General features: G+C 36.0%; 1 protein-coding gene across 3 annotated transcripts in view; it reads right to left on the reverse strand.

The window, feature by feature from the left end:
• The window catches only part of MCTP1 (multiple C2 and transmembrane domain containing 1), a 476,028-nt gene that overhangs the window by 256,120 nt on the left and 194,253 nt on the right, over nucleotides 1-25,655 (reverse strand). For all 3 annotated transcript variants that reach the window (XM_054688463.1, XM_054688462.1, XM_054688464.1), the window contains one exon: nucleotides 17,681-17,795. In XM_054688463.1, the coding sequence (XP_054544438.1) occupies nucleotides 17,681-17,795 (115 nt within the window). The remainder of the gene's footprint in view (nucleotides 1-17,680; nucleotides 17,796-25,655) is intronic.

Raw genomic sequence — 25,655 nt, forward strand, 5'->3', positions numbered from 1 at the left:
AATTCTCAAAACATGTGTTCAGCAGGTCTGGCTCTTGACTCTGCAGCCACAATGGAAAACTAAGAATATGAAAATATTAAAGTGCTATGGTAATGTGGGATGTGACAGTCATTGCTAATATGTTTTTGTTTTTGCTCTGTTTTGTTTTGTTTTGCAAATCTGGGAAGATAATATTTATTTCCTCAACATTTTCCTGATTATTTCTCTACTGCTTTCCACATGTAGCAGAGTTCCAACTTTGGCATGTGTTGTCACCGATCTCTGCTCAGCTTCAGTCCTTTGGTACATTTTCCTACAAAGGTAATAGTTGTTTTTTCTTCCCTCACGACTTAACAGTTGAAACACTGTCCAAGCTTTCTTAGGTTCATTCGTGGTTGTTACTTTATTAAGATAGCTAACATATACTCTATGCTTACAACAGGCTAGGAATTATTCTTGCCACTTTAAATTTCTCAACTCATTAAAACTTCAAAATAAATTTATAACGTATTATTTTATACTATATATAATATGCCACCAATTATGCTACTTGAGATTTGCAATTATTATTAACACCATTGTCATTTCGAGCACAATCAGCCAAGGAGTTCACGGGGCTGCTGTGTTACAGAACTCCAGATGTCAAGGCTCCTTCCTAGAATGGGCAATGTGCTAGGCAGTGCACACACTAGAGCCTCTCCTTCATGTGTACATATGTCAGAGGCCTCTCCTCTGATATCCCCACTCTACATCCCCACTTAATGAGGAGAGCTGAGGCGTCAGATAGAGCTATATAAAAAGGAAGGCATGTGGGCTCTGGGGAGACACATAGAGAAGGAGGGCTAACTTGCTTCTTGGACTTGTACCAGGGACCTGGGAGACATGGAAGAAGAAACATGCAGGTGACATGTAGAGACACCTTGATTTATACTTTGATTTTGCTCCTTTTGTCTTAGTTTTCTGGAGCCTGCTTCAAAACCCCTTTCCTTAGTTTCGTGATAGAAGGTACCTTAGACTTGCGAGAAGCTTTCAAGCTTTCAAGTCAAGCTTTCGGTCCCATTTCAGGCCAACCCTGTTGGCCTTTTCTTCTCTTTTCTTCTCTTTTTTAAAAAAGAGAATTGTACATCAATTCTATTCAAGTTAAGAGTCTCTTTTGCATTTGTGCTCATGGATGCCAGAACCCCTTTAAAGCACGCAAGGATACTCCTTGGTTGCTCCCTAACACATGCTTGCGGAAATAGATTTTTTTAAATACTTTTACCCTTTATGCTTTTTTTGTATTACTTTTCCTATCTCTGGTGTTCTGAGGAATTCTCAAGACCTACATTGAGGATCAACTCTGGAAAAGGCAATGCTCACAAGGTATAAACGGAAATGAATATGTCTTAGTTGGCACAGGGAACAATATTTCAGGGGCAAAAACAACACAACACCGGGTTTTTAATAATGGAGTAATTTAGGCTACACTTTCAGACTTCCTGGTGGCAGTCCCCAGCACTATCTATATAATCTGAACACACAACTTAAAATGTACATGCAAAGACAAAATAGCTACACTCTGTCACTTACATTAGGAGGTGGTGTCTTACTTTTGACAAGTCAAATGCAAGATCCTATGAAAGTCCAAAGCTTTCACCATTACAAAGGAAATTCACTTGGAGAGCTTCTTAATGCAAAGTGTGATTTTCAGACAAGCAATTTTATGGGCTTTTTTTGTTTGCTTCAGCCTTACCCATTCAATTACATTCTTATTTCAGAAGTATGAAAAAATTAGAAAGTCCAAATAACTGATTTTCTCTTCATTGCCTTCAGACCTAGATCCCGCCACAGATTCTCATGTGTTGTGACTAGGCTCTGTTGAAGATAAAAGATTGGACTCAAATTTTAGCTATATTGACCTCCTAGGCTAGCAATAAGTGCTTATTTCTGCATTTCAATTTACTTATTTTCTTTAAAAGTTATTCACTATGAATTTATTAAAGCAGTTTTTTCCAAGCAAAGAGAAATCTACTTTTAATGGATACCAACAGTACTGAAGGATTATATTAACATTTATTCTTGAGACAGATCTTTTAAAAATATGTTAACAGACATTGGGGTCTATTGTTTTTTCTGGGCTGATTTATAAGTCATCACACAATAGCGGTGTATCTTTTGTGAGTCACTTTAATCTTCCTAACATCCCCGTTTCCATTTAGAAATGTGACAATTGATTTCTGTTGTATTCACATGATCGCTACTTCAGAATTAATTAATATATTTTCCAAAAGCTAATATTTTAGTGAACTTAAAGTGCTCCTTTGCAATTTTGTTCATTGGATGTCATAAAACTGATTTTTGGAAGTAGAATTTTTAAAACAAGGTGGCATCTGATAATTCTCTTTGTCAATTTATTTGGTTCTCCACCTTCTAGCCTCATTAAGGAAAACTATTTAAGGTCTGGCTAAGACCAATAGCTCAGAGAATGTTTTGTAAGAGTATTTTTCCTAAGAATTGAAATAGACTGACAATCTGGAAGGAAAGACAAATAAGGTCTCTTTTGTTTCTTTCCTTAATTTAAATCCTGTATTCATTTTCTATTATACTGTGGCAAATTACCATAAACATAGTGGTTTAAAACAACGCATGTATTATCTCATGGTTTCTGCAGGTCAGGCTTGGCTTAACTGGATTTTGACCTCAGGGTCTAATAAACTCAGTTAGCTGAGTTGTTTATACCTGGACCTCCATATCTTTATTTTTATTTTATTTTTTTTATAATAAATTTTATTTTTATATTCCCCATACAATTGCAACCCCCCCATTCTGACCCCAATCCCTCCCCTCCCGCCCTCCACCCCCCAAAAAGTGTCTCTGGTTCATAGTTTTTTGTTGATTTTGATTTTCACTTTCTTATAGTTATTCATTTTCCTGGTCCCTTATTTAAGTTTTCTAGATTCCTGCTATGAGTGAGACCATCCGGTATTTTTCTTTTTCTTTTTGGCTTATTTCACTGAGCATGATCCCTTCCAGCGCCATCCATGTTGCTGCAAATTGCATGTGTTTATCTTTTTTGAATGCTGAGTAATATTCCATGGTATATATGTACCACATCTTCTTGATCCATTCATCTGTTTTTGGGCATTTGGGCTGTTTCCAAAGCTTAGCTATTGTAAACAGTGCTGCTATAAACATAGGGGTGCAGGTGCTCTTTGGAATTGATGTTTCTGTGTCCTTTGGGTAAATACCTAGGAGTGGAATTGCTGGATCATATGGAAGCTCTATGTTTAGTATGGACCTCCATATCTTTAAACCTCATTCAGGTGTTTGCAGCTGTGAGACTGAGGCTCTTAGGTCCTAGAGGACTTTTGTTCCCCACTGTCAGTTCACAACCTGGGTGTTTGTTTCTGCAAGCCAGTAAGAGGTTCTATCTCAAAGAGGATGCCAGTTCCTCATAAGGTCATGGCTGATTATATCAGACCCATCAAAGATCATTTCCCCTTAGATTGACTCAGTGTTAATTGATTAGGGACAGTTGCTACATTTGTAAATATACATTTCACTTTAGCCACATCACACAGTCCAGCATAATTACAAGAATGGTATCCCTTCCTATCCCCAGATTCTTTTTATACTAACAGGGAGGGGGTTAACACAAGGACTTACAACAAGTTAGAATTCTACCTATACCACAGTCTCTAAATTCAGTTTTATTTCATGAGTATCTTACATCCTATTTTCCAGTCCTCACCATAAGCAAATAAATCACAGAATTACCAATTCTGGAGCCCTTCCTGGCATATCCAGGTCTCTCTGCAGGAACTTCCCATGTAACCTGCCCTACCATTTTTCTATAGTATATGAACCACTGAACAATGGTAAATCTAAAACGTTCTTGTCTTTGTTCATGAACTCTCATTGGTAATTCTTTATTTCCTCGTGAAAAATCAAACCACAATCTTGTTCATTTTTCTGCATTACTGATACACTCATGTATTTTAAGAACAATAATTACTCATTTGAGTTTTGTTGCCCTTTTACAATATTGATTTTCTTGGTGCATGTGTTAAAATAAAAAGAAAAAAAATACTGATTTTCAAACATCTATTATTCATAACAGTAAAATCTTGTTTTTTTAACATTTTTGAATCTGATAGTGAAACTAAAATTAGTAAAAACTAACTTTGCATAATTTTAAATACCCTGGGATTCTAGTTGTATTTTTCAGCTTTATTTCTTGCCACACTGAAAAGTGAAAATTATTCCTTTACAGAATTAATTTTTGATAATTTCAGAGGACAATTCTGAAATGATTCAGGAAATCTGAGTATGATATTCAAGGAGAAAAGACAAGTTTTGTCCTTTTTAGAGTTAGATTTAAAAGTTTGAGAAGTATCCTTCAAATCACAAAAATAGTTGCTTTTTTAATTCTCTACAAGAATTCAACTTTTTCTGTGAGGTGGGTGGACTGTCATGTTGAGGAAGCAGTACAAAGATGCACAATGAACAGCCTGTCAACATCAGTCTGTTGCTAGAACAAAAACTATGGTGTGATGCTACAGTGCACAACCAAGGACATTCTGAACAAAAACTTGAAAGCTGAATGCCAGATTCCATTAGAATAAGTAATACTAGCTAAGAATAATAGAAAAGTAAAAAATTCCTTGTAGTTCTCATTCAGGAATATTCACTAATTTCTTCAATACCATTTTTGCTACTATCATGTTAATATTAATAATGTTGATGATGATGACGACAGTAAGTGATCAGAGGACTTACTTGATGTCCAGCTCCAAAACACTAAGTGTAGAGTCCCATTTAACCTTGAGAGCAAGCCTGGAGCTACATGCTCTTGGTAGCCTTATTTTACAGATAAGGGATAAAGCTCAGCTTAGTTCTTCAGTGATTTACTTCTGATATCTCTGAAGTCCAGTCTGTTCTATAGCAGACATTACTGTACTCTCCGGTTCCCTAAACACCAAAAGTTTTCTCCCTCCATTCCTATCTGAAGCATTTTCTGCACTTTCTGCAGTCTTGGGATTTTGCTGGGTCCCTCAAAGGGCCAGGATAAGATGCCACACTCTCAGAAGCAGGCTTGAGCAAAAGGTAAGTGGGATTGGCTACATAAGTCTCACATTTTCTTAAATCCTTTTTGGGACTTGTTGGGAGATATTCTACACCAAGTCTCAGAGGATTCCAGCAGTAATCTCCTTCTTCACTCATGCTGCACTGCCCCGCTGACCTTGTGTACCTCACTCTGGCCCTGACTACTGCTTTTTGGGATTATCCCCAAAGAAACTCCAATCCCTGTCTCAGCCTCTACTTTGGACAACTCAATATATAAAACAGGGTCTTTTCTTCTATGGCAGACCATTAATAAGATATCCCTTCAAATAGTTTGACTATAAAGCTTGTGAATTTTTAACTTGAGTGTACTTTTTGAAAAAAACAATTTATCTTAGTTATTCTTAAAAGGTATACTTACAGTGCAAGTGACATTTGTTTTCACTGACTATCCCCAAGAAGGGTGAGTGGGGTGTGAGGGAGTAAATGCTGTAAGAATGTCTGATCTGTGATCTAGAAACTTCACTTTTGTTTTTAGGATAAAATAAAGAAGTACAGATATTGAAACTTCTCAATGAAGTGTTCTTAGAAATAATTTTTTAAACTGACCTAAACACACAGTTAAGTTGATTGGAATGTTTTCTTTCACAATTCTTGGAGGACTACAGAGATGGCCTACTTCATGAAAGTTAAGCAGATGTTAGCATCTGGATCAAGGAACAGCTCCAGAATATTCAAAAAGTCTGTTTCCCTGATCTCCCTCTTCAATAGTAGCTATAATTAGTTTCAAGGCTATCACCACTAAGGCCTGAGTTCAATTCGAGACCAGTGAGCTAGCCCACATGGCGCAGCAGACCTCTCCTATTTCACCCACTACTCCCCTTATCAGTGTATTTCTGTCTGTTCTGCTCTGTACTCTGTCTCTCGTGAACCCTCTCACCCGCAGTACCTCTGGCCTACACCCCAGTTCTTCTATGCAAAAATAAATAAGTCTTTAAAAAAATTAAAGAGTAGCTGTGATTAACAAACTACTAGACTTTTTAAAGACATGGTAATTTCAGTTCACATTCAATGCTCCCCTGTGGCATCAATGTTTAATGGCTGTTTGAATGGAGTCTTGTTTTGTGGTTTTAAGGCATCCTACTACTGGGAGGGAGGGAGGGAGGGAGGGAGGAAGGGAGGAAGGAAGGGAGGGAGGAAGGAAGGAAGGAAAGAAGGAAGGAAGGAAGGAAGGAAGGAAGGAAGGAAGGAAGGAGACAGCAGGCCTAAAATGGAGTCCTTCATGCCAGGAATCCAACAAGGCATACTATCTAACCTAATTCAGTTTCAGCCTCTCTCCTCAAAGTGGAAATTTAAGTGTATGAATCTGGAGTTTACTAGTCAGTACTAGTGAGGAAATCTGCACAACAAGAGCCTACTGCCTTCCCCTGTGGAAAGGTGGCTTGCTTGAATTATCTTTTTTTTCTTTTGTTAATACCCTTGTCCCATTCTCTCTCTGAATATAAAAACAATTTGTACAATTTTTTATAAAGCCTTTGTACACACTAGATAGGATACTACCCAATGTATGTATCATTTAATAAAGTCAATTAAACTTTAAATTAAATTGATTGGATTTTTGTTACTTAACATTGCCATCTAACATTAGGCCTGAAAAAGTGAAATGGAAAAAGTGAAATGGGCCTGGAAGCTTGAGTGAAACAGAAGGGAAATCAGATGCTGCAGGATGGAAGTCCATAATGGTTTCACAAGTTTCAAGAGAATGTTCTTTGACCTGATGTGATGGTGACCAATGCAAGGAAAGTTGCTATGGGCTGGTCAACCACAGGTGTAACATGGTCAACCACTTTGGGTGCCAAACTGTTACAGGGCAATCCTGATATGAAATGATTGGTTGCCGGACTTTGGGTCCTCACCCATACACTTAAAAGGGACTTATAATAGTACTGAACTGTAGGCACACACAAAAAGTTAATAAAGGATTTATTTACAAAGGATGGGGAAATGAAGAAATGAATAACTCAGGGAGAAAGACAGGGTGATAAATTTGTGACTGCGTGCTACCAGTTTCACTGAGCTGAAACCCGCTAGCACACTGAGAGCTGGCAAAAAACTAAGAGACCTCAAGGCCCACATGTCTGGTTATACACCAGACTGGCTGCTTAACTCCACCCTTAGTTCCCAGCAACCCTCCCTTCGGTCATGATGACATTATGGGATTTGTAGTTCTTGGTATCTTGGATCTCTTTGGTCTGGGGTGGGGGTGGAGTCCATAAAACCTGTGTTTGTGGAGTTCATTCAGGGCATCCTTTCCCCCCAACAATTAGGAATTCTAAGTTCTGTAGTTTGTATTTGTGGAATTTAATGAGTTAGTGCATAAACAAAGGGTACACAAGGACCACAAAACTTGTGCACTCTAAATATGTCCTGCCCTGCACAAAAGGCAAAATACACACTTAGTGTGAAAGAACTTGAGTAGAATCAGTGTGCATAGAGAGAGAGGAAAAGAAAGGATATTAGTTTCCTGATAAAACACCCCAAATTAGCCATCCCCTGTGGGAAAATGCTTAGCCAAACAGGGACAGCTCAAAGTGAGGCTGCTGAGACCTAAAAGCTTGCCACAAGTCCAAGTTACCTTCTGACAGGAAACCATAGGAAAGGTGTTCTGAGGCAGGTCCCAAAAAGCTGGAACAAAAGGAGTTATCTTATTATTTTAACAGCTGCCATTGTCAGCCTCCCCATGGTCTCTCACCCACTATTCTCTTTTAACTAGCCAGTGAAAGTTTGTGGATACTTGATTAGTGGTTCTCAAAGTTGAGAATGCATTAGAATCACACAGAAGTTCTCTTAAAGCACAGATTTATATGTGGTCAGACCTGAACCCAAAACAACGGCAGGAATTCTGCCCTTGACCTTCAACCTAGCAATTACTTTAAAGCAATATGCCACATTCCTCAGGGTCATGTTATAGGGTTGCTTAATGTTTAATGAAATATTTCTGTCCTAAATCAATGATGTTGACTAGAGTTATAGCGGTTAAGCAAGAGAAAGATATAATAGTAATCTAAATTGGGAAGGAAGAAGTACAATTATCACTATTTGCAAATAATTGATAATATACATGGGAAACTCTAAAGACTCATAAAAAAACTGTTATAAATGATAAATAAGTACAGTAAAATGGCAGTTTACAAAATCAATATGCAAAAATTGGTTGTGTTCCTATATGCAAAGAACTAGAAGAGAAAGAAATAAAGACAACAGTCCCCATTAAAACTACATCAAAAAGAACTGAACACCTAGGACTGTATTTCAGAAAAGAAATAAAAGACTCACACATAACAACTGTAAGATATTGTTAAATTAAAGAAGACAGGGAAATGGAAAGGTATTCCATGGTCCTGGATTGGAAGAATTAACATTGCCCAAATGGGTGTTTTGCCCAAAGAAAAATGCATACTGTATGCATCCCTAGAAAAGTTTTAATGTCAGTCTTCAAAGATAGAACAAACACTACTGAATTTTACATGGAACTGCAAAGTACTCGAATAGCCAAAACAAAAAGCCTGACAAAAAGGAAAATGAGGTATCACAGTACCCTACACCCTTTGCTCCTCACCATCACCTCTGCTCTGGTAGCTCAATTCTACAGTCAGATTTCTAGGGTTTGTTTTAGTTGACTGAGAACTATCTGAATGAGGGGACCAAGTGTACCAAGAACTGGGCATTTTCCACTTTACATTCAGATGAGTTGAAAGCCAGTATTTCAGAGAACAAACAAAAAAATCTGGAGAAGCCTATAGTTCAAATGTTTGAAAGATACTTGTTTTTGTTAATATATTTGTCTTAAAATAATTCCAAACCCAGTGAATACAGCTTTTTGACTTAAAAAGAATAAAAACAAATCCCAAGGGTTTAGTATGACATAAAGAATTTAAAAATATCTTATTGATGTCATTTTGAAATGACACTATTTTGGAACATTGGGGTAATAAAACGCATATGGAAAATTTAAAAAAAGTAATCTCACTCTTTATTTAGATACTGTGTTGAAAGGCCTTACAAAGTTTATGAAAATAATAATTTTGTATATGTCATATGATCCAATTTCAGGAAACAAATTCTTGAATTCCTAAGAATATTTCCCCACATAGGTACAGTACATCAAAACCCAGGAACAGATCAAATTTCTTTTATGCTTACATCAAGAAGAAACATATCCTTTCAGAAGTCTGAATATGGAAAACTATGAATATGAGCTAATTAACCTCAGGTGAATTCAAGGACAACGTCTAATAAATAGAACTCAGAGATGCACTTTAAAATAAGTTAAGCGTTAAACCATCCTTTGTTAACAGATGCTGAATTAAATTATACTTTTCTAAATCAAATTCATCTATGAACTATCAAATCATATTTTAAAAAACCACCACTGTCAAAGTCTATACAGCTTCTGCAGGAAGTATGATATATACAGATTGACCTTGTCTATAACTACAGAGACTACCATATGTCAGATACCATGTGTTTTCACTGGACCTTTTGCTTTTTATGGCAGTGTAGTTTCTGGCAATGTTTAAATTAAAATTGAATCTTTCTATTTAAATTAATTTAAAAAAGCAAATTTGTGTCCATGATAATAAAAGGAACAGCATATTTATAAATAGATTTCATTCAGGTAGGTGTGATATGAATGCACTTTATATGTGGAAACATCATCTTCAGAGTTTCTTCGTGAAATTGGTATAGTACTTTCCCTGTGACTTGATCAGATTTACATTTGGTAAAGGATGGCTGTCACCTGTTGATAAATCTTGGGAACTTAGAAAAAAGTAATAACCCCACCTGAAGAATGCTGCAGATAAAGCCTCAAGAAGAGCCATTGGATTCTGCTTCTGACTTAGAATTAATAAAATGTTCAGAGCACTATAAAAAGATTTCTGGAACTACACTGCCACCCTGGAGTTAGTTACAAAACCTCTATGTAAAAAAAAGAAGAAAAAAAAAACCTCTATGTAGAAGTTAATTCTCAGGGGTTAGTGATCATATGGCTTTAGTATTAATAACATGCAGCATGTTATAACATGTATGATTATGTCTGTATTGGACAAACCAAGTCCATACCTGATGCTACCAACTGTAAGGAATACAAAAACCCAATTGACCAGCAACACTTTTAGCACAAAAACTCAACATATCAGACCATTTCATGATCAAAATAGCTGGTTAAAGAATGTGTAAATTTAAAGGAGTTGCCAGGAAAAGTATCTCAGTAACCAATATTTCTCTGATAATACAAGTTACATTGTCCTTCTAGAAAAAAAGGAGCATTCATAATGCTTAATTTTTGATTAATTGTAATGGGATCAAGATTTTTTTCTAGGAAGCATCAGCATATACAGAGATCAAGAGTAAAATGGAAATATTATGGACAATTTTGCTAGTCAACAGGTAAAAACAAAAATTGCCCCAGGTAGTATATGGTTGTACTACCATAAGGCAAATTCCCAAGTATCTAAACCAGAGAGGACCCTGAACACAAAGCTGTAGTGAATTTGTTGGACTGACAGCTGCTCTTATGGCCAATTCTGAGGAAATATATATAAAGTGCCAAACATCATGCCTGATGTATAATACATACCAGAAATATTAGTATGCTTTATCCACTCAATATAGAGCTCTATTTTTAAGTCTTTGCATAGATTACATTCAAATGACAAAATTGTTGGCAGTCCTCTTAACTTGAAAAAAGTGATATTTTCACATAGGACACAGATTATGTTTCAATTTTATCACATTGATTTTCTTTTGGGAAAAAAAAATAAGCTTTCCAATTCATTTTCTTACACCTGACTGGTATACTATATTTCATTAAACTACGAAGAAAAGTGAAACTTAGTAGGGGTAACCTTCTAAATCCCTTCTCATCCCCCAGGTTTCTACAATGCTTACTCTGACTTCAAAACATTCTCAGAATATTTGGAAATTTTCCTTTAGCACTAACAAATTAGACTCACAAAGTAGACTTTGGGAATTTCAGAATGAGGTGATTGATGAGATTCTCTAACCCTATTAATATAGGGATTTCTAACTTTGTTATAAAATAGAATTATAATAAACAAGTTTACATGGATAACTTTTCATATTAGTTAAGTTTGTTCCTAGTATTTGCAGAGAAAAAATACTAGGTTAACTTGTAGCGGTTAACTTGGTCCTCAGCAAAGATTTGTCCAAGTTTGAACCCATGAAATAAACAAATTTGACCTTATTTGGAAACAGGGTTTTTACAGATGTAATTAATATAAAATCATGAGATCAGATCATCCTAGATTTACAGTGGGTACTAAATCGAAAGACTGATGTCCTTAAGAGAGAAAGGAGGTGATTTGAGTCAAGGAGATACAAAGGGAAAACTAAAAAGATGGAGACAGAGATTGGGGGAAATGCTGCCACAAGTCCAGAAATGTGGGGGACCACAGAAGTATAAGAGGCAAAAAAGAATTCTTCCCAAGAGCCTTTGGAGGGAGTGTTGCCCTACTACAATTTGATTTTAAGACTCCTGTACTTACAATTGTGAAAAAGTGAACTTGTATTGCTTTAAACCACCAAGTTATGGTAATTTGTTATCACAACCCTAGAAAATGATTATATACTCCATGATACAAATTCAAGAAATCAACTTGTAGGGAATTGCTATTATCAGACATACCTACACAGATTGTTTTTATTTTTCTAATGATACAAATAATCATGTCAAGATATTACTTTCAAAATATAACAAATCATACAGTCCTGAAAATTGTATCCTAATTTGAATATAGATGTCATATTTCTAATTTCTAATTTTCTAATAACTGAACATGACAAGTATAGAAGGGCACTAGACAAAACAAGGGTATTCAGGTTAAATCGAAATTTCAGACAATTTTCAGCCTATATTCCAAATATTACAGGAAATGTACTTATACAGAGATAATGTGGTCTTTGAAATTCAAATTTAACTAGGCATCTGCATTTTTATTTGCTAAAACTACAATTGTAGCAGAGAGATTACATAGCTCAAAGTGACACAGCTAATAAAATGTGGAGCTGGACATTGAAATTATGTGTGCTTGATTCCCCAAGGTTATATATTTTCTGATCCAGCAGGCTGCAGAAGGCAAAAGAAAATAAAATGTAGAAAAAGGCAATAGCAGTCCAAGAAGCAATCCTGCTGTTTTGGAAAACAAGCTATAAAAAATGGAAGAACGAAGGCCACTCATGACTGCTGAGCCCACATCAGTAATTTTTATGTATAAAGGAGAATTCTGGAGAAGAAATATTCAAACAACATTCTAGAGATGGTGTGATGCTAGAAAAGAGTTTCTCCTTTCCACTATCCTGCCCAAGGATATAGGATGTGTGAGCATAGGCATTTGTTTTTGCTGTGCAATGGGTGAGGGCATCAATGGAATAAATAATAAAAGAATACAACTGCTGCTAAATCTAATAGTTATGCAAATATTTTTGCTTATATTCACCTCTCAATATCTACATGGCTTGCAGACATCACCAACCTTAAAATTTCCATTTTTTTAAAGCCCCATAATATAATTGATCTTACGTGCTACTGGACATACTCCTGAATCCTACTCTCACATTTCCTTTCCCTTCTTCATTTCAACATCTGTAATCCTTGTTCAGACACTCAAAACCATTCTCCCGCATGACTGCCATCATGTTTTCCCACTTCAAATTACACAACTCCATCTAATTATCCTACCAATTATATTATATAAATTCAGAAATCTCAATACTATCCATATAATCATGTAAACACACCTGCTATTCATAGTTTGATGGAGGATAAATTGTAATCAATCCCAAAGTCAATTCAGGTTGTTTCTCCTATTTAAATATCTCTTCTTATATATTTACTAAATAAAAACTTCACAAACACCAGTCAAGTAAGTAAAATTTTGAAACTGGATTGGATTCTGCATTAAAAACACTTTAAGGGACTCCCTGTGGCACAGGCGGTTGAGCACAATGCTGTGAAGCTGTTCACAGCCTCTGCAGCGCGGGTTCGATTCCCGGCTGGCCAGTGAGAGACTCACATGGTGCGGCAGACCTCTCCTGTCTCACCTGCTGCTCCCCTCAGCAGTGTATTTCAGTCAATCTGCCTGTTTTGCCCCCTGCTCTGTCTCTGGTGAATCCTCTCACCCTCCCGTGCATCTGGCCTGTACCGCAGTTCTTGAATGCATGAATAAATAAATCTTAAAAAAAACACTTTAGGTTTTTCTCCACTTACATAAAGTAACATCTTCTTAGGAATTTAGCTATATCATTCTACTATTTAAAAATTTACTGTTTTTGACAGATCTCTATAGAGAACAATTTGCTATGATAAAAAGGGTAGCAAATCCAGAAAAAAATCCAAGTACGATGTCACAGAGTTTATCACCTATGTTTTTTACTAGGAATTTTATGGCTTTAGGTCTTTAATCAATTCTCAGTTAATTTTTGCATTTGGTATTAAGATAAAGATCTAGGGCCTCCCTGGTGGCAAAAGGGGTTAAGACGCAACCTATGAAGCTATCAGCTGCCACTGTAGCACAAGTTCTATCCCCTGGCCAGCCAGGGAGCAATCCACATGGCACAGCAGACCTCTCCTGACTCACCCGCTGCTCCCCTCAGGAGTGTACTTCGGTCAATCTGCCTGTTCTGTTCCCCACTCTGTCTCTGTGAATCCTCTCACTGCCCCCACACCTCTGCCCTGTACCCCAGCTCTTGTATGCATAAATAAATCTTTATTTAAAAAAATAGAGATCCAGTTTCATTCTTCTGCAGTTGCTGTCCAGTTAGCCCAACACCATTTATTGAAAAGACTGTATTTTCCCTGTTGCATTTTCTTACCTCGTTTTTCATAAATGAATTGACTGCAAATACATGGATTTACTTCTCGACTATTTATTCTATTTCAATGATCTATGTCTCTGTTTTTACACAATACCATATTGGTTTGATCACCATAGTTTGAACTCAGTTTGCACGATGCCTCCAACTCTGTTCTTCTATCTCAAGATTATTTTGTCTATTTGGATTTTTTTGTAGTTCCATATAAATAGTAGATTTGTTTTATTTCTGTGAAAAACACCATTGGATTTTTGATAAGGATAGCATTGACCCTGTAGATTTCTCTTGTATATGGACATTTTGGCAATATTAATTCTTCCAATCCAAGAGCATGGAATATCCTTCCATTTATTTGTACCATCTTCCATTTCTTCAATCAGTGTTTTATAGTTTTCATTATATAAATTTTTCCTTTACTCAGTTAAATTTATTACTAGGTGTTTTATTCTTTTTAATGTGATTGTAAATGGAACTGCTTTCTTAATTCTCCTTCTGATAATTTTTGGTATACAAAAATGCAACTGATTTTTGTTGATTTTGTATCTTACAACTTCATAGAATTTACTCAGTTTCAATAGTTTCTTGGTGGGGTTTTTAGCATTCCCCTTATTTAGTTATTCAATTATATATTTAACAGCATCAACTAATGTATGTTATTCTATAGGTTATAATTTATTATTGCCATTAATCATTTTCTTGCTGAAATTATCCTAACTTTGACTATTAGGAGTCCTTTAAGTTCGCTCCTATGTTGTTTTGACATTCTGCCATCACTTTTTGCATACTTTCTTATTTTCTGGCACTGCAAAATGTTCCAGTCTCATCATGTACTTTCCCTGCCCCAAATCTGTATTCAGTCATTTCTCCAAGTGCTTACTTTTATTAGGGAAACTATTTCCAAATCAAGGCCTGGGCCCAAGATACATTGATTGCACTTTGCCATTATGTCTTTCTTATTGCTTCTGGACCCTCTCAGCAGACAGAGCTAAGAAACACACACACACCCCTTTATTTTTATTTTTATTTCTACCACTATTTATTAAAAACTATTCATCTGTCCAGATTCTGCTCTAACACCTGAAAATCCATTCTCGCATCCCCTTTCCTATATTTGTAACTTTTTCTGTAACAGTGAGAAACTTCTCTCTCCTTATATACAATAGATTTGTTTATTTGTTCATGCTTAAGATAACCATTAAATTATTTCAGAATTGGTAATCATGCCCTAGAGCACATTATTTAGGTGTAGTTCTTTTTGTTTTGAGTTTTTGGTATACAATCTAAATACTGTTTTATATATTACTTAGATAAGTGTTTTATTCCTCATCACTCTGAGTGTGGTTATAGTTATATATAGCTAAAGTTACATATAGGTGTGGTTATAGTTTTCATTTTGGGTTCCTCCCACATCATGGTTGATTTTATTTCTATATCAATTAATTATTATTTCTGAATATTGCCATGGTGAAAGAGAACTATACTGTAAGGTTTCTTAAGAAATATCACTTCTTTCTCACACCTTTTATTCCAGTCTCGTCCCCTGTTTTTGATACTTATTCTTACTGATATTATGTATGTTAGCAATCTGTGTAGTTTCTGGACTTTATGTTAAATATTTCTTTTTGAACACATGAGCAGATAATACATAATTTCTTATATCATATTATTTCTTACATGAGACATCCCACATTCTTTTTCACACCTAGCTTTTCCAGTAAATAATATATCCTATAACTCTTTCTATATAAATTTCTAGAGATTTTTCCTTATTCTTTATTTTCCAGCTGCACAGTATTTTATCATGTGACTCTTCCATAGCTTATTTAATCTCCTCTACTATTGGTGGACATTTTGCAACTACAAACAATGCTGTAATAAGTAATTGTGTACATATATATTTAATATTCACTGGAGGGTCAGGTTTGAGATTAAACTTTTGGTCTCCTGAGGTCTGTTAAATGCTGTTTGGGATCAGATGATGCAATATGCACAGCAGACTCCTGTCTCATCTGCTCTTCCTCTTTGCAGTGTATTTCAATAAATCCACCTGTTCTGTTCTCCACTCTGTCTCTGGTGAATTCTTTAAACCCCCACATCTCCAGCTTATACCCAATTATCTCCCATGACTTAAATAAACTTTCCTTTTGCTTCTGCTACAGAGGTGGCTTTGAATTATTCTTACACCATATTCAAGCACCCAAGAACACCCCACCCAACAAAACAAAACAAAACAAATGATGCAATATAATTTAATTTTAAAAACTAAGAATATTATATAAATATAGCAAAATAATTCTGTTGGCATTATTTCCTTTCTTTTGTCTAACAGTAACTTTTTTTTTTTTTAAAGACAAACAGTTCATTTCAATAAATATTTGTCCTCAGCTACTAGGTCAGATGATTACTTTAGAAAATTTTCCATGTTCAATCTCCAAACATACTTTATTCATAAAGAATTTTCTGATATTTACCAGTTTCTACTTTTATAGTGAATATATTATTTATACAGTTTCTAGTCCTAAAATGTCCACCATCATAATGAACTATTTCCTCTATTTAATTCTTGTGGAGATACAGAAATTATGTATTACAGTCCCAATCTGGTTCCTTACATTCTCTAAGTATGGATGTCAAGTACAGTGTAAAGAGAAAAGATCATGAGAAGGCAGGAACACTGTCTAGGTTGTATGGCAAAGAGTTAACTCTTTAGGCTTAACTCTATAGGCTTACGGACTTCTACCTCTTAGTTGGAGGAGTTGCACCCAAACTCAGTTTCCTTTAGGATTAAGCCCCTGAAAGGTCCACGTCCTGAACAGCTGATAGTTTGAAATAAACAAAGGATGCTACATAATCTATTTAGAGTCTATTCCTAGTCCTACTGCTAACCTGGATTCCAGGAATTCTTAATCTAGGTCAGGTTAGTTCATCAGGAGATTGCCTTTGGATTTCAAATCCAGGAATTAAAGTGTTTGCTTTGTCTTGTCCTTCATCATGGTCTAAAACGATTTATTTAATCTGCCATAAGGCAGGCCTCCCTGGTGGTGCAAGGGGTTAAGCACTGCACTATGAAGCAATCCGCAGTCTCTGCAGCACGAGTTCAATACCCAACCAGCCAGGGAGCAACCCACATGGTGAAAGCAGACCTCTACTGACTCTCCCGCTGCTCCCTTCAGCAGTGTATTTCAGTCAGTCTACCTGTTCTGCTCCCCATTCTGTCTCTACTGAATCCTCTCACCACCCTCATCTCTGGCCTGTGCCCCAGCTCTTATATGCATAAATAAATAAATCTTTTTAAAAAAGTCTGCCATAAGGCTATTGCCAAATTCAACTGAGTCTCACGAAACTACTTGTTGAGTTTTGGTGAGATGCTTGTTCAGGATTCTGCACATTCACCAGCTTCAATTGAATAAATATATACAGCAGAATTTCAGGTCTGGCAACACGTGACTTACAATATGGCTTCAAATGTGTCACAGCTACTTAACTGATTATGTTACTGATGATGTATAATTCAGAGACAAATTTGTCAGCAGTAAGTAGGGGCCTTGCTGTCTGGATGGGGACTAGTTCATAGATTTTTGAACTTGCAACATCTCCCTCAAGTCAGGAGAAGCAGATAATGTTTTAAATCACACTGTTGAACCTAATCTTTTAAATACGATAGTATTATAGTTGATTTTTAATTTAAGCAACTATAATGAAAACAAAGTTTGTCACAAACACAGAGAACAAGCTTCTAGGTGGAATATTTTTACGTTCTTACCTCCTCGATCTCGGGCGGCTAAACTTTGACCCCTTCTTAATGTAATGTCCAACTGGTACATTCCGGGATCACCCAAAGGGACATCTGCATTACTGGTTCCAGCGGTATTTATTTTCTAGAAACAAAAGAAGTATAGATAATATTAAATTTATTATTTCTGTTTGATTTCCTCCAACGGGGGGGGGGAGGTGTGTGGGGGTGGGGAGGGAAGGGGGCATATGTAGCTTAACTCAAATTATAAGAATTAGCAATTAAACAAATCATCTTATGAATTCACACAATAACATGATCATCCAGCTCTCTGGATGTGTTGAAATTCATTAAATTCTATAGGCTAACATTACAAATATGGCAGCTACAGAAATCACTGTTTTTACTCAGAGTGCAAATATAATATGAAAAATATTTTCATAGAAAGTACTACATGATTCAACCAAAGAGATTAACATAGGAATAGTGCTTGAAGTAAAAATACAATTAATGATAAAGGGAGAATAAAGGTATACAAGGGTGACTGATTTCCATATAACTGAATATGAAATTTAAAATGATTTATTCAGGTGACTTGTTTGAATCATTTATCTAGGCAACAGAAAAGAGCTCATACTGACGGATTACACACTTCTATTTCAGCCCCAACATAAAATATTATGTAATTATACAGAAATAAATTCACCCAGCATTTTGACAGTATTTGCATAAATTCTCAATTGGGCTAAGTTTCTAATGCTACTTCCCTGGAATAAATGTGCATAAGTTCATTCTCGAACTAAAAATCTTTGCAAGGTTGCCTCTGTAGAATATCTTTAGCAACAATGCACTCTGTTAATTCACTAGGCACTGAATTACAAAAGCACTTGTAAGAGGAGTCACTATATTAAAACCACACAAAAGGAACATATAGTAAAACTTGTGCAGGTCAAATTTTATAGCTTCTGCGCACTAGAATACAATAGAAAATTTTACTTTTGCTCACTTGAGATGATTTTAAATTCTTACATTTTTCCAATTCAAAAAGAAATGCTCTTGCTTTGGAATAATTTACATGAATAAGGTAAAAAAAACATAGACACCAGTTTGGCTCTGTCAGTTCTAAAATTCACAGGAAATGCAACTACAAAGCAGCAATTTAAGAAACATATTTATTGAGATATATTTCATATATAAGAAATTTACCCTCTAATTAAGCAGCATTTGCCCCCAAGATTTGAAGATTGAGATAGGGAGCTTCCCTATAGGAGTAGTTATTATTTCAAACAAGAAGGAAAACAATTTTGATTGATAAACCAAATTCATCATCTCTCCTCTGGTTACAATAAACAATAATTCACTTCCTTCTTAAGATTCTTCCTTCTTCCTTCCTTTTTCTGTGAATGACAGCACCTAGAAATCCATGAACCATCCTTGACTTCTTCATTTCCCTCCCCCTGCATCCAGATATTTGCCAAATCCCACTCACTCCATTTCACATTACATTTTTCAGGGTTTTTTTTTTTTTTGGTTGTTTTATTTTTTGAATTTCTACTACCACTACTTTGAATTGGGCCTTCTAATAGCAAAGGAGCAAAACATAATATTTTCTTGACCTTTCCTCAAATATCAAATTGCCCCAACTCACTGAGTTTTCCTATTATGACACTTTGGGAAACATCCTTCTACAATATTGATGGTCTTATACAAACAAATACACACGCATGTAGTTTTATTTTACTGAGGTTGAGTTTTTGGTGATTTTTTTTCCTTAAACAAAGACAGTGTTATATTTTGCCTATTATTTCTTCTTTTTTCCTTTTTTAAAAAAAAAGATTTATTTGTTTATGCATACAAGAACTGGGGTATAGGCCAGAGGTGGGGGGCAGGGTGAGCAGAGTCACCAGAGACAGAGTAGGGAGCAGAACAGGCAGACTGACTGAAATACACTGCTAAGGGGAGCAGTGGGCGAGACAGGAGAGATCTGCTGTACCATGTGGGTAACTTCCAGACCAGGGATCGAACTCATGCTCCAGTAGCTGAGGATTGCTTAATAGTGCTGATGCTTAACCCCTGTGCCAACAGGGAGGCCCCTATTTTGCCTATTATTCCTCAATATACTTAATAAAAATATCATGGGCACACTTCAAATTTGGTTTGCTTTGTTTTAAGCAAACCAAATTTGTTGATGCACATGAGTTAGCTTCGGTATTTGGCACTGCATGGACTGCTGGTTTTTTTCTCTTATAGGGTGATTTATTTTCTTAAAAAACTTAAATAGCTTGAACTCCTGTTGACAGCGTAGAAGGTGCCCATTTCTCATATCCAATTCAGCATAGAATATTACTAATTTCCAAGTTTGATAGGAAAACCATGTTGTCTTCCTTCAGCGTACATCTCCCAAACTATTGGTAAGGTGTCTTGAAACTAATGTAAATGGCACACAAAGAAGATGCCAAGTTGGAAAGAAAGGATGCCAGCCAAGGTTTTCTAAACAACTTTTAAAAGAATGATTTGCATGTGGGTTCAACTAATAAGCAAGGTTTAAATTCAAATGCAGCTAACTTTTATTAAACTCCAATTATACTTCACTAAGGTTCATACATGGACATAGTTCCAAAATAAATAACTCCATTAATAAATATTAAACATGGTTTTTCTATTTTCTAAAATAGTTTTGTTATTTTTTTAAAATGGTCTAAAAAGTTTTACTATTTTTTTAAAATGTATAATAAAATCTGTAAGAAAGAAAAAATTTCTGTCATTCTCTGTTAGAGTATAAATAGGTACATTAAAGGCAGAAAAATTTGAATACTCAGATATCTGTATTTTTCTGTTTGAACTTTCTTTGCTCTTTTCAGTGCTTCTTAAATATTAAAGGGAATAAAAATTTATAGAGTACTTCATTTTATCTTTTTAAATGCACGTTATCCTATGGACAAGTTAAAGAATTTTCAAAGGTAATTTTAACTATTTTAGATGTTTCACTTCTGCTGTTTAGAATTTAACACGTAGTTAAGAAGTAACTTCAGTGGACTTATATTTATTGTTTTTTAAAAGCCTGCATACTATTGTACTGTGTGTATGTATATTTATACCACATTTTTTCCATCCATTCATCTAGTGACAGATATTTAAATTGTTTCCATTATCTTGGTTATTATAATGCTATAGTGAACATAGGAGTATAGATAACTGTCAGAGACACTGACTTCTTTTTTTAAAAGATTTATTTATTTATTCCTACAAGAACCTTGGTACAGGACAGAGGTGTGGGGGTGAGAGGATTCACCAGAGACAGAGTAGGGAGCAGAACAGGCAGACTGACTGAAAAACACTGCTGAGGGGAGCAGCAGGTGAGTCATATTTCACCCTCTGTCCCTTATTTTATATAGACTAGTAGTTCTCAACCATGAGGGCTTCAACTAGGCCCTGGAACTCTTTAGGGGAACCTACACATCAGTATATTTTTCTTACAGCAACTCAGTGAGTCCATGTGCACCCTAAAGACCCGTTATGCCAATTATAAAAGCAAGTCTGGGGAGGCTTATACACAAAGAATTTCTAGACTTTTCTTATTTGTGTCATAAAACACCTAAGAAATATATGTAGAAATCAGTATTAGGTCCCTATGACTTTAAGGTCTACTGTTTAGGAGGACTTCTTACCTAAATAAAGAAAGCTTCCACTGGGCCTCCCCCGTGGCGCAGCGGGTGAGTGCTGGGCTGTGAGGCTCCCAGCAGCCTCTGCAGCGCCAGTTCAATCCCCGGCCACTGGCGAGGGTCCCACATGGCGCGCAGACCTCTCCTGCCGCCCGCTGCTCCCCTCAGCAGTGTGCTTCGGTCCTTCTGCCTGTTCTGCTCCCCACTCTGGCTCTGGTGAATTCTCTCACCCTCCTGCACTTCTGATTGTACCCAGTGCTTGTATAAATAAATAAATAAATCTTTAAAAAAAAAAAAAAAAAGAAAGCTTCCACTGGTGGATATAATGATACTGATAAATGTGAATTTGAGGGGGCCAAGTGGCCTTCTTAAGATTTTTCATTACAGGCAAAAAATGGGGTTACGTTTGTTGGTTTGTCCCTATTGTTAGTAGAAAGTAGAGTCTTTGTAGTACTCTACAAAGAAGAGAATATCTGGATTCCAGATTTTCTTGGGTGCCTCTAATATGGCCATGCCAGTGAATTGTGGATGATTCTTTATTTCCTATGTATTTCATATATTCAGGCCATGCTTTCCCCTCTTTCTCCATGGCACATACAGTTTGCACACAATGTCTCTGTCCTGCTAGCTCACCACCCAGAGGTCAAGAGGGGTCAATGCCCTGCAGTATTAAAGGAGAAAATCTTTGTGTTTTATGAATATTTTCAGTATTTGGGAAAAAAGGGCCTCCCCGGTGGCACAGAGAAGCTGTCCGCAGTCTGCGGTCCATCTGCCTGTTCTGCTCCCCTCTCTGAATTTGGTGAATTCTCTCACCCTCCCGCGCCTCTGGCCTGTACAGGATTGCAGGACTTACTAAACTAGCCTTCAGTTAACTAGAGAGATAAGGTGAGTAGGAAAGTATATTCCTCTGGCCATATTAAAGTTTGTGATTGTTTGTTATAGAACTGAACTACAACTCTGGGTTTAATTCTGGGATTTTGATTTTGCAATTGCCCAAACAGAAACAGCCTATAAATACGCAGCACCACTGAATGACAACATTTAACTGCTGGAGAAAAAGTACAAAATTCAGTACACCCAGAATGTCTTTCTGGGACTCCCACAACACTGATTACTCACTCTTGGCTTGTCTGCTTAATTGACTGTTCTGTACAGCATCGCCTTATTATCACGGTGACTTTTCCACCTACACATACCGTATATAAAATAACCTGAGCCAAAGGAAAGCAATAAAATACTCTTTCCTCAATTCTTATGACACAGACCACCCCCTTTTGGAATCAGACCCTTTACCAGGCTTTGTGTTACATGATGAAAATTTGATGCTGAGAGGGCTAACATTTCACTTCAATCAATAATACTTATTGCCTCTTCACCTTTGTTTTTGAATCTTTATTTATTTGATTTTTTAAATGAAGTACCATTGTTTTATATCTGTTAACACAGATATTGTTTTATATCTGTTAACACAAAATATAAATATTTTGACAGTTTAGGGTTTCTCCCTTCAGGTGTAGTCACCATAGCTCTTCCTTCACTGAAGCACCCATGGTCTTCCACTATAGTCCATTGTGCTCTCCCCTCCCCTTCTAGATGCCTCATATCTATGGTCAACTTTGAAGAATTGATTTTAATGTCTATCTTGGTCTGAGCCTTTGTTAGTTTCTCTATATTCCACATAAATAAGTGAAACCATCCAGTATTTATCCTTCTCCTGACTTATTTTACTTAGCATAATCCCTTCCAGCTCCTTCCATGTTGCCACAAATGGCATGAGGCCCTATTCTAATTTTTAAAATGGACATAGCAGATATCTTTCAAAGGATCTTTTTGACTATACAATAAAAGTATAAATGTGCTTTGTAAATGAAAAAGTATTTAAATATAAGCAGTTATTTGGGGGCCATTAATGAGAAGAGCTACTATAAAGTAGAGAAAAGATTATAGGAGTAAAAACAAAGACCTAGATGTCATTCTTGATTAAATAGCTGTGAAGCATTGGGAGACTATTTGAAATCTGTTGTTCTCATTTTCCTTTTCTTTAAAAAGGGCTGTGAATTGAAACAACAAAAATAAATAATGTATTGAAAGTACTTATAAAGAGGCCACTCTGGTGGCTCAGGGGTTAAAGTCTCAGCACTATCAAGTTATCACTAGCCACTGCAGTAAGAGTTCTATCCTCAGCCAAGGAGCCAAGGAGCTGACCCACAAGGTGCAGCAGACCTCTCCTGTCTTACCCGCTGCTCCCCTAAGCAGTGTATTTCAGTAGAAACGCCTGTTTTGGTCCCCACTCTGTCCCTGGTGAATCCTTTCACCCCCTGCACCTCTGGCCTACACCCTAATTCTTGTATGCATAATAAATAAAATAAATCTTTATTAAAAAAAGAAAGTATTTGTAAGGAATCAAAAGGAAAATGAGGACAATAGATTTCAAAAAGTCTCCCTATGCCTCACAGCTATTTAATTAAGAATGACATCTAGGTCTTTGTTTACAAATGCAAAGTATATTCTGTCTGTTTTGTTCAAATTATATGTTAACATATGTTATGTTAACATATGTAAAATATATGTTAATAATACACATAACATATATAGGTCCATATATATATAACACACACATTCTACTGCTAGTATTCACTGATGGTTAATTAAAGAGCAAAGTCTGCTTGTGTTAACTTCCACTTTCAGTCCTGCCATATTACTTAATGACTGCTATCCTCACAACTTCTTCAAAATAATATTTGTTGGGATTGAGAGCAGAATGGAATGTTTTGTAACAAACTCTTCAAACCTTTTGTTTTTTGGTGAGTTTTCAAGCACCTTCTTTCTGCCCCCAAAGAAAACCAAACTGCAATAAAAAGTGTGGCACTTCCAACAAAAACCAAAAGCAAATACATGAAAGAAGACTTGTCCAAATAAAGGCATAATGTATGATAACTTGACAATTGATGTTATCTTTTCTATCATGAACACTTCTGCTATCATGAACATTTTCCCATCATGAACGTTTCTGTTGCAATAGATTAGAGCAGTTTGGACAATATTCCAAACTGCTGGACAATAGTTGGACAAAATTCCAAAATTTGGACAACAGTCATAGTTTTGGAGGACTTGAAGTTTTGAGATTTTAACAACCTCAGAGAGAAGCTTGATGTTAACCATTTAGGATTTTGCTGAAAATATTTTTACAGTTTCTACAGGCTCACGTCAATAAATTGACAATGCATAGACACATAGCCTCATCAGCACTTACGAATCTCAAATAAAGGAAATGCCTTATTACATTTAAAAGCATATTCCACTCCTTTTGGAATAATTCTACAGTTTTCACTTTTTCTCTGAGAATTAAATTTACTTTTTACTTGGGTTTATTATTTGAAATTCTATTATTTCTTTCAAAGTTAACTCCAGGAAAAGTAAAAAAACCAAAGCAATGTTCCAGTGTTTCTATTAGGTGTCAACTTTGTGTGAAGGTCCTATCAATCTTCCCAGTAAAATTACATAGATAACTTCAAAAATAATATGGAAAAGCTCCAGGGAGCATGAAATCTACTACTTCTTTTATTCTAACACTTACTTTTTGGGAGGAGGAAATCATTGTGATGGTAGTTTTATTTGAAAAGGAAATTGGCAACTTTAAAATTAATCTCTGTACTTCTAAATGCTCAAAGTTAGGGCACTCTACTCAGACTCGTTCAGATCTCACTCATTCATTTACTCACTCATTCACTCATTCTTCAACCTCCTACTAGATGCCTGGTATAGAATTAATGGTAAGGAGGACAAAAGATGGCATTTGAATATAGTCTTATTTTTCCCAAAGATTATCATGGGGACAATTTTGCATATAAAGCTTAGTGCCAACATGGAAAAACAAAACAAGAGGTATTTTGTGGTAGTAAATGAGAAGTCTTTTTCTCCTCCAACCTGCTGTTTCCTCTTAATGTTCTAGATGTGGGTTTGAAACATCATTTGAAGTGACCTAGGCTCAGCTCATGATTATAGCTGAATTCCCAGGGTGCAACCATGAAACCCTATCAATTTTATATAAAAATGTTTCTTTGGTCAACCTCTTCCATAAGTCCAGCCTGCACGTTAATTATGTACTATGCAGACCACTGCTGTAACTTCCTGTCTGCTCTCACACTCTGCTCTGTTAAGTTCCCTGAGTCATTTAAAGTGGTTCTTATGGAACATTTTTAATTACATGGGAAAATGCTGAGGAAAAAACAGTGAGGCAGAAGTACAAAGAAAACTATATACAAAATGATATTAACTAGGTTAAGTAAATCTACGCACAGGGAATTAGACAGGAAGGAAATATACATGCTAACAGACTAACA

The sequence above is a fragment of the Talpa occidentalis genome, unplaced genomic scaffold (assembly GCF_014898055.3).
Source record: "Talpa occidentalis isolate TD23 unplaced genomic scaffold, MPIMG_talOcc4v2.1 talOcc4.6, whole genome shotgun sequence".
NCBI classification, from domain to species: domain Eukaryota; kingdom Metazoa; phylum Chordata; class Mammalia; order Eulipotyphla; family Talpidae; genus Talpa; species Talpa occidentalis.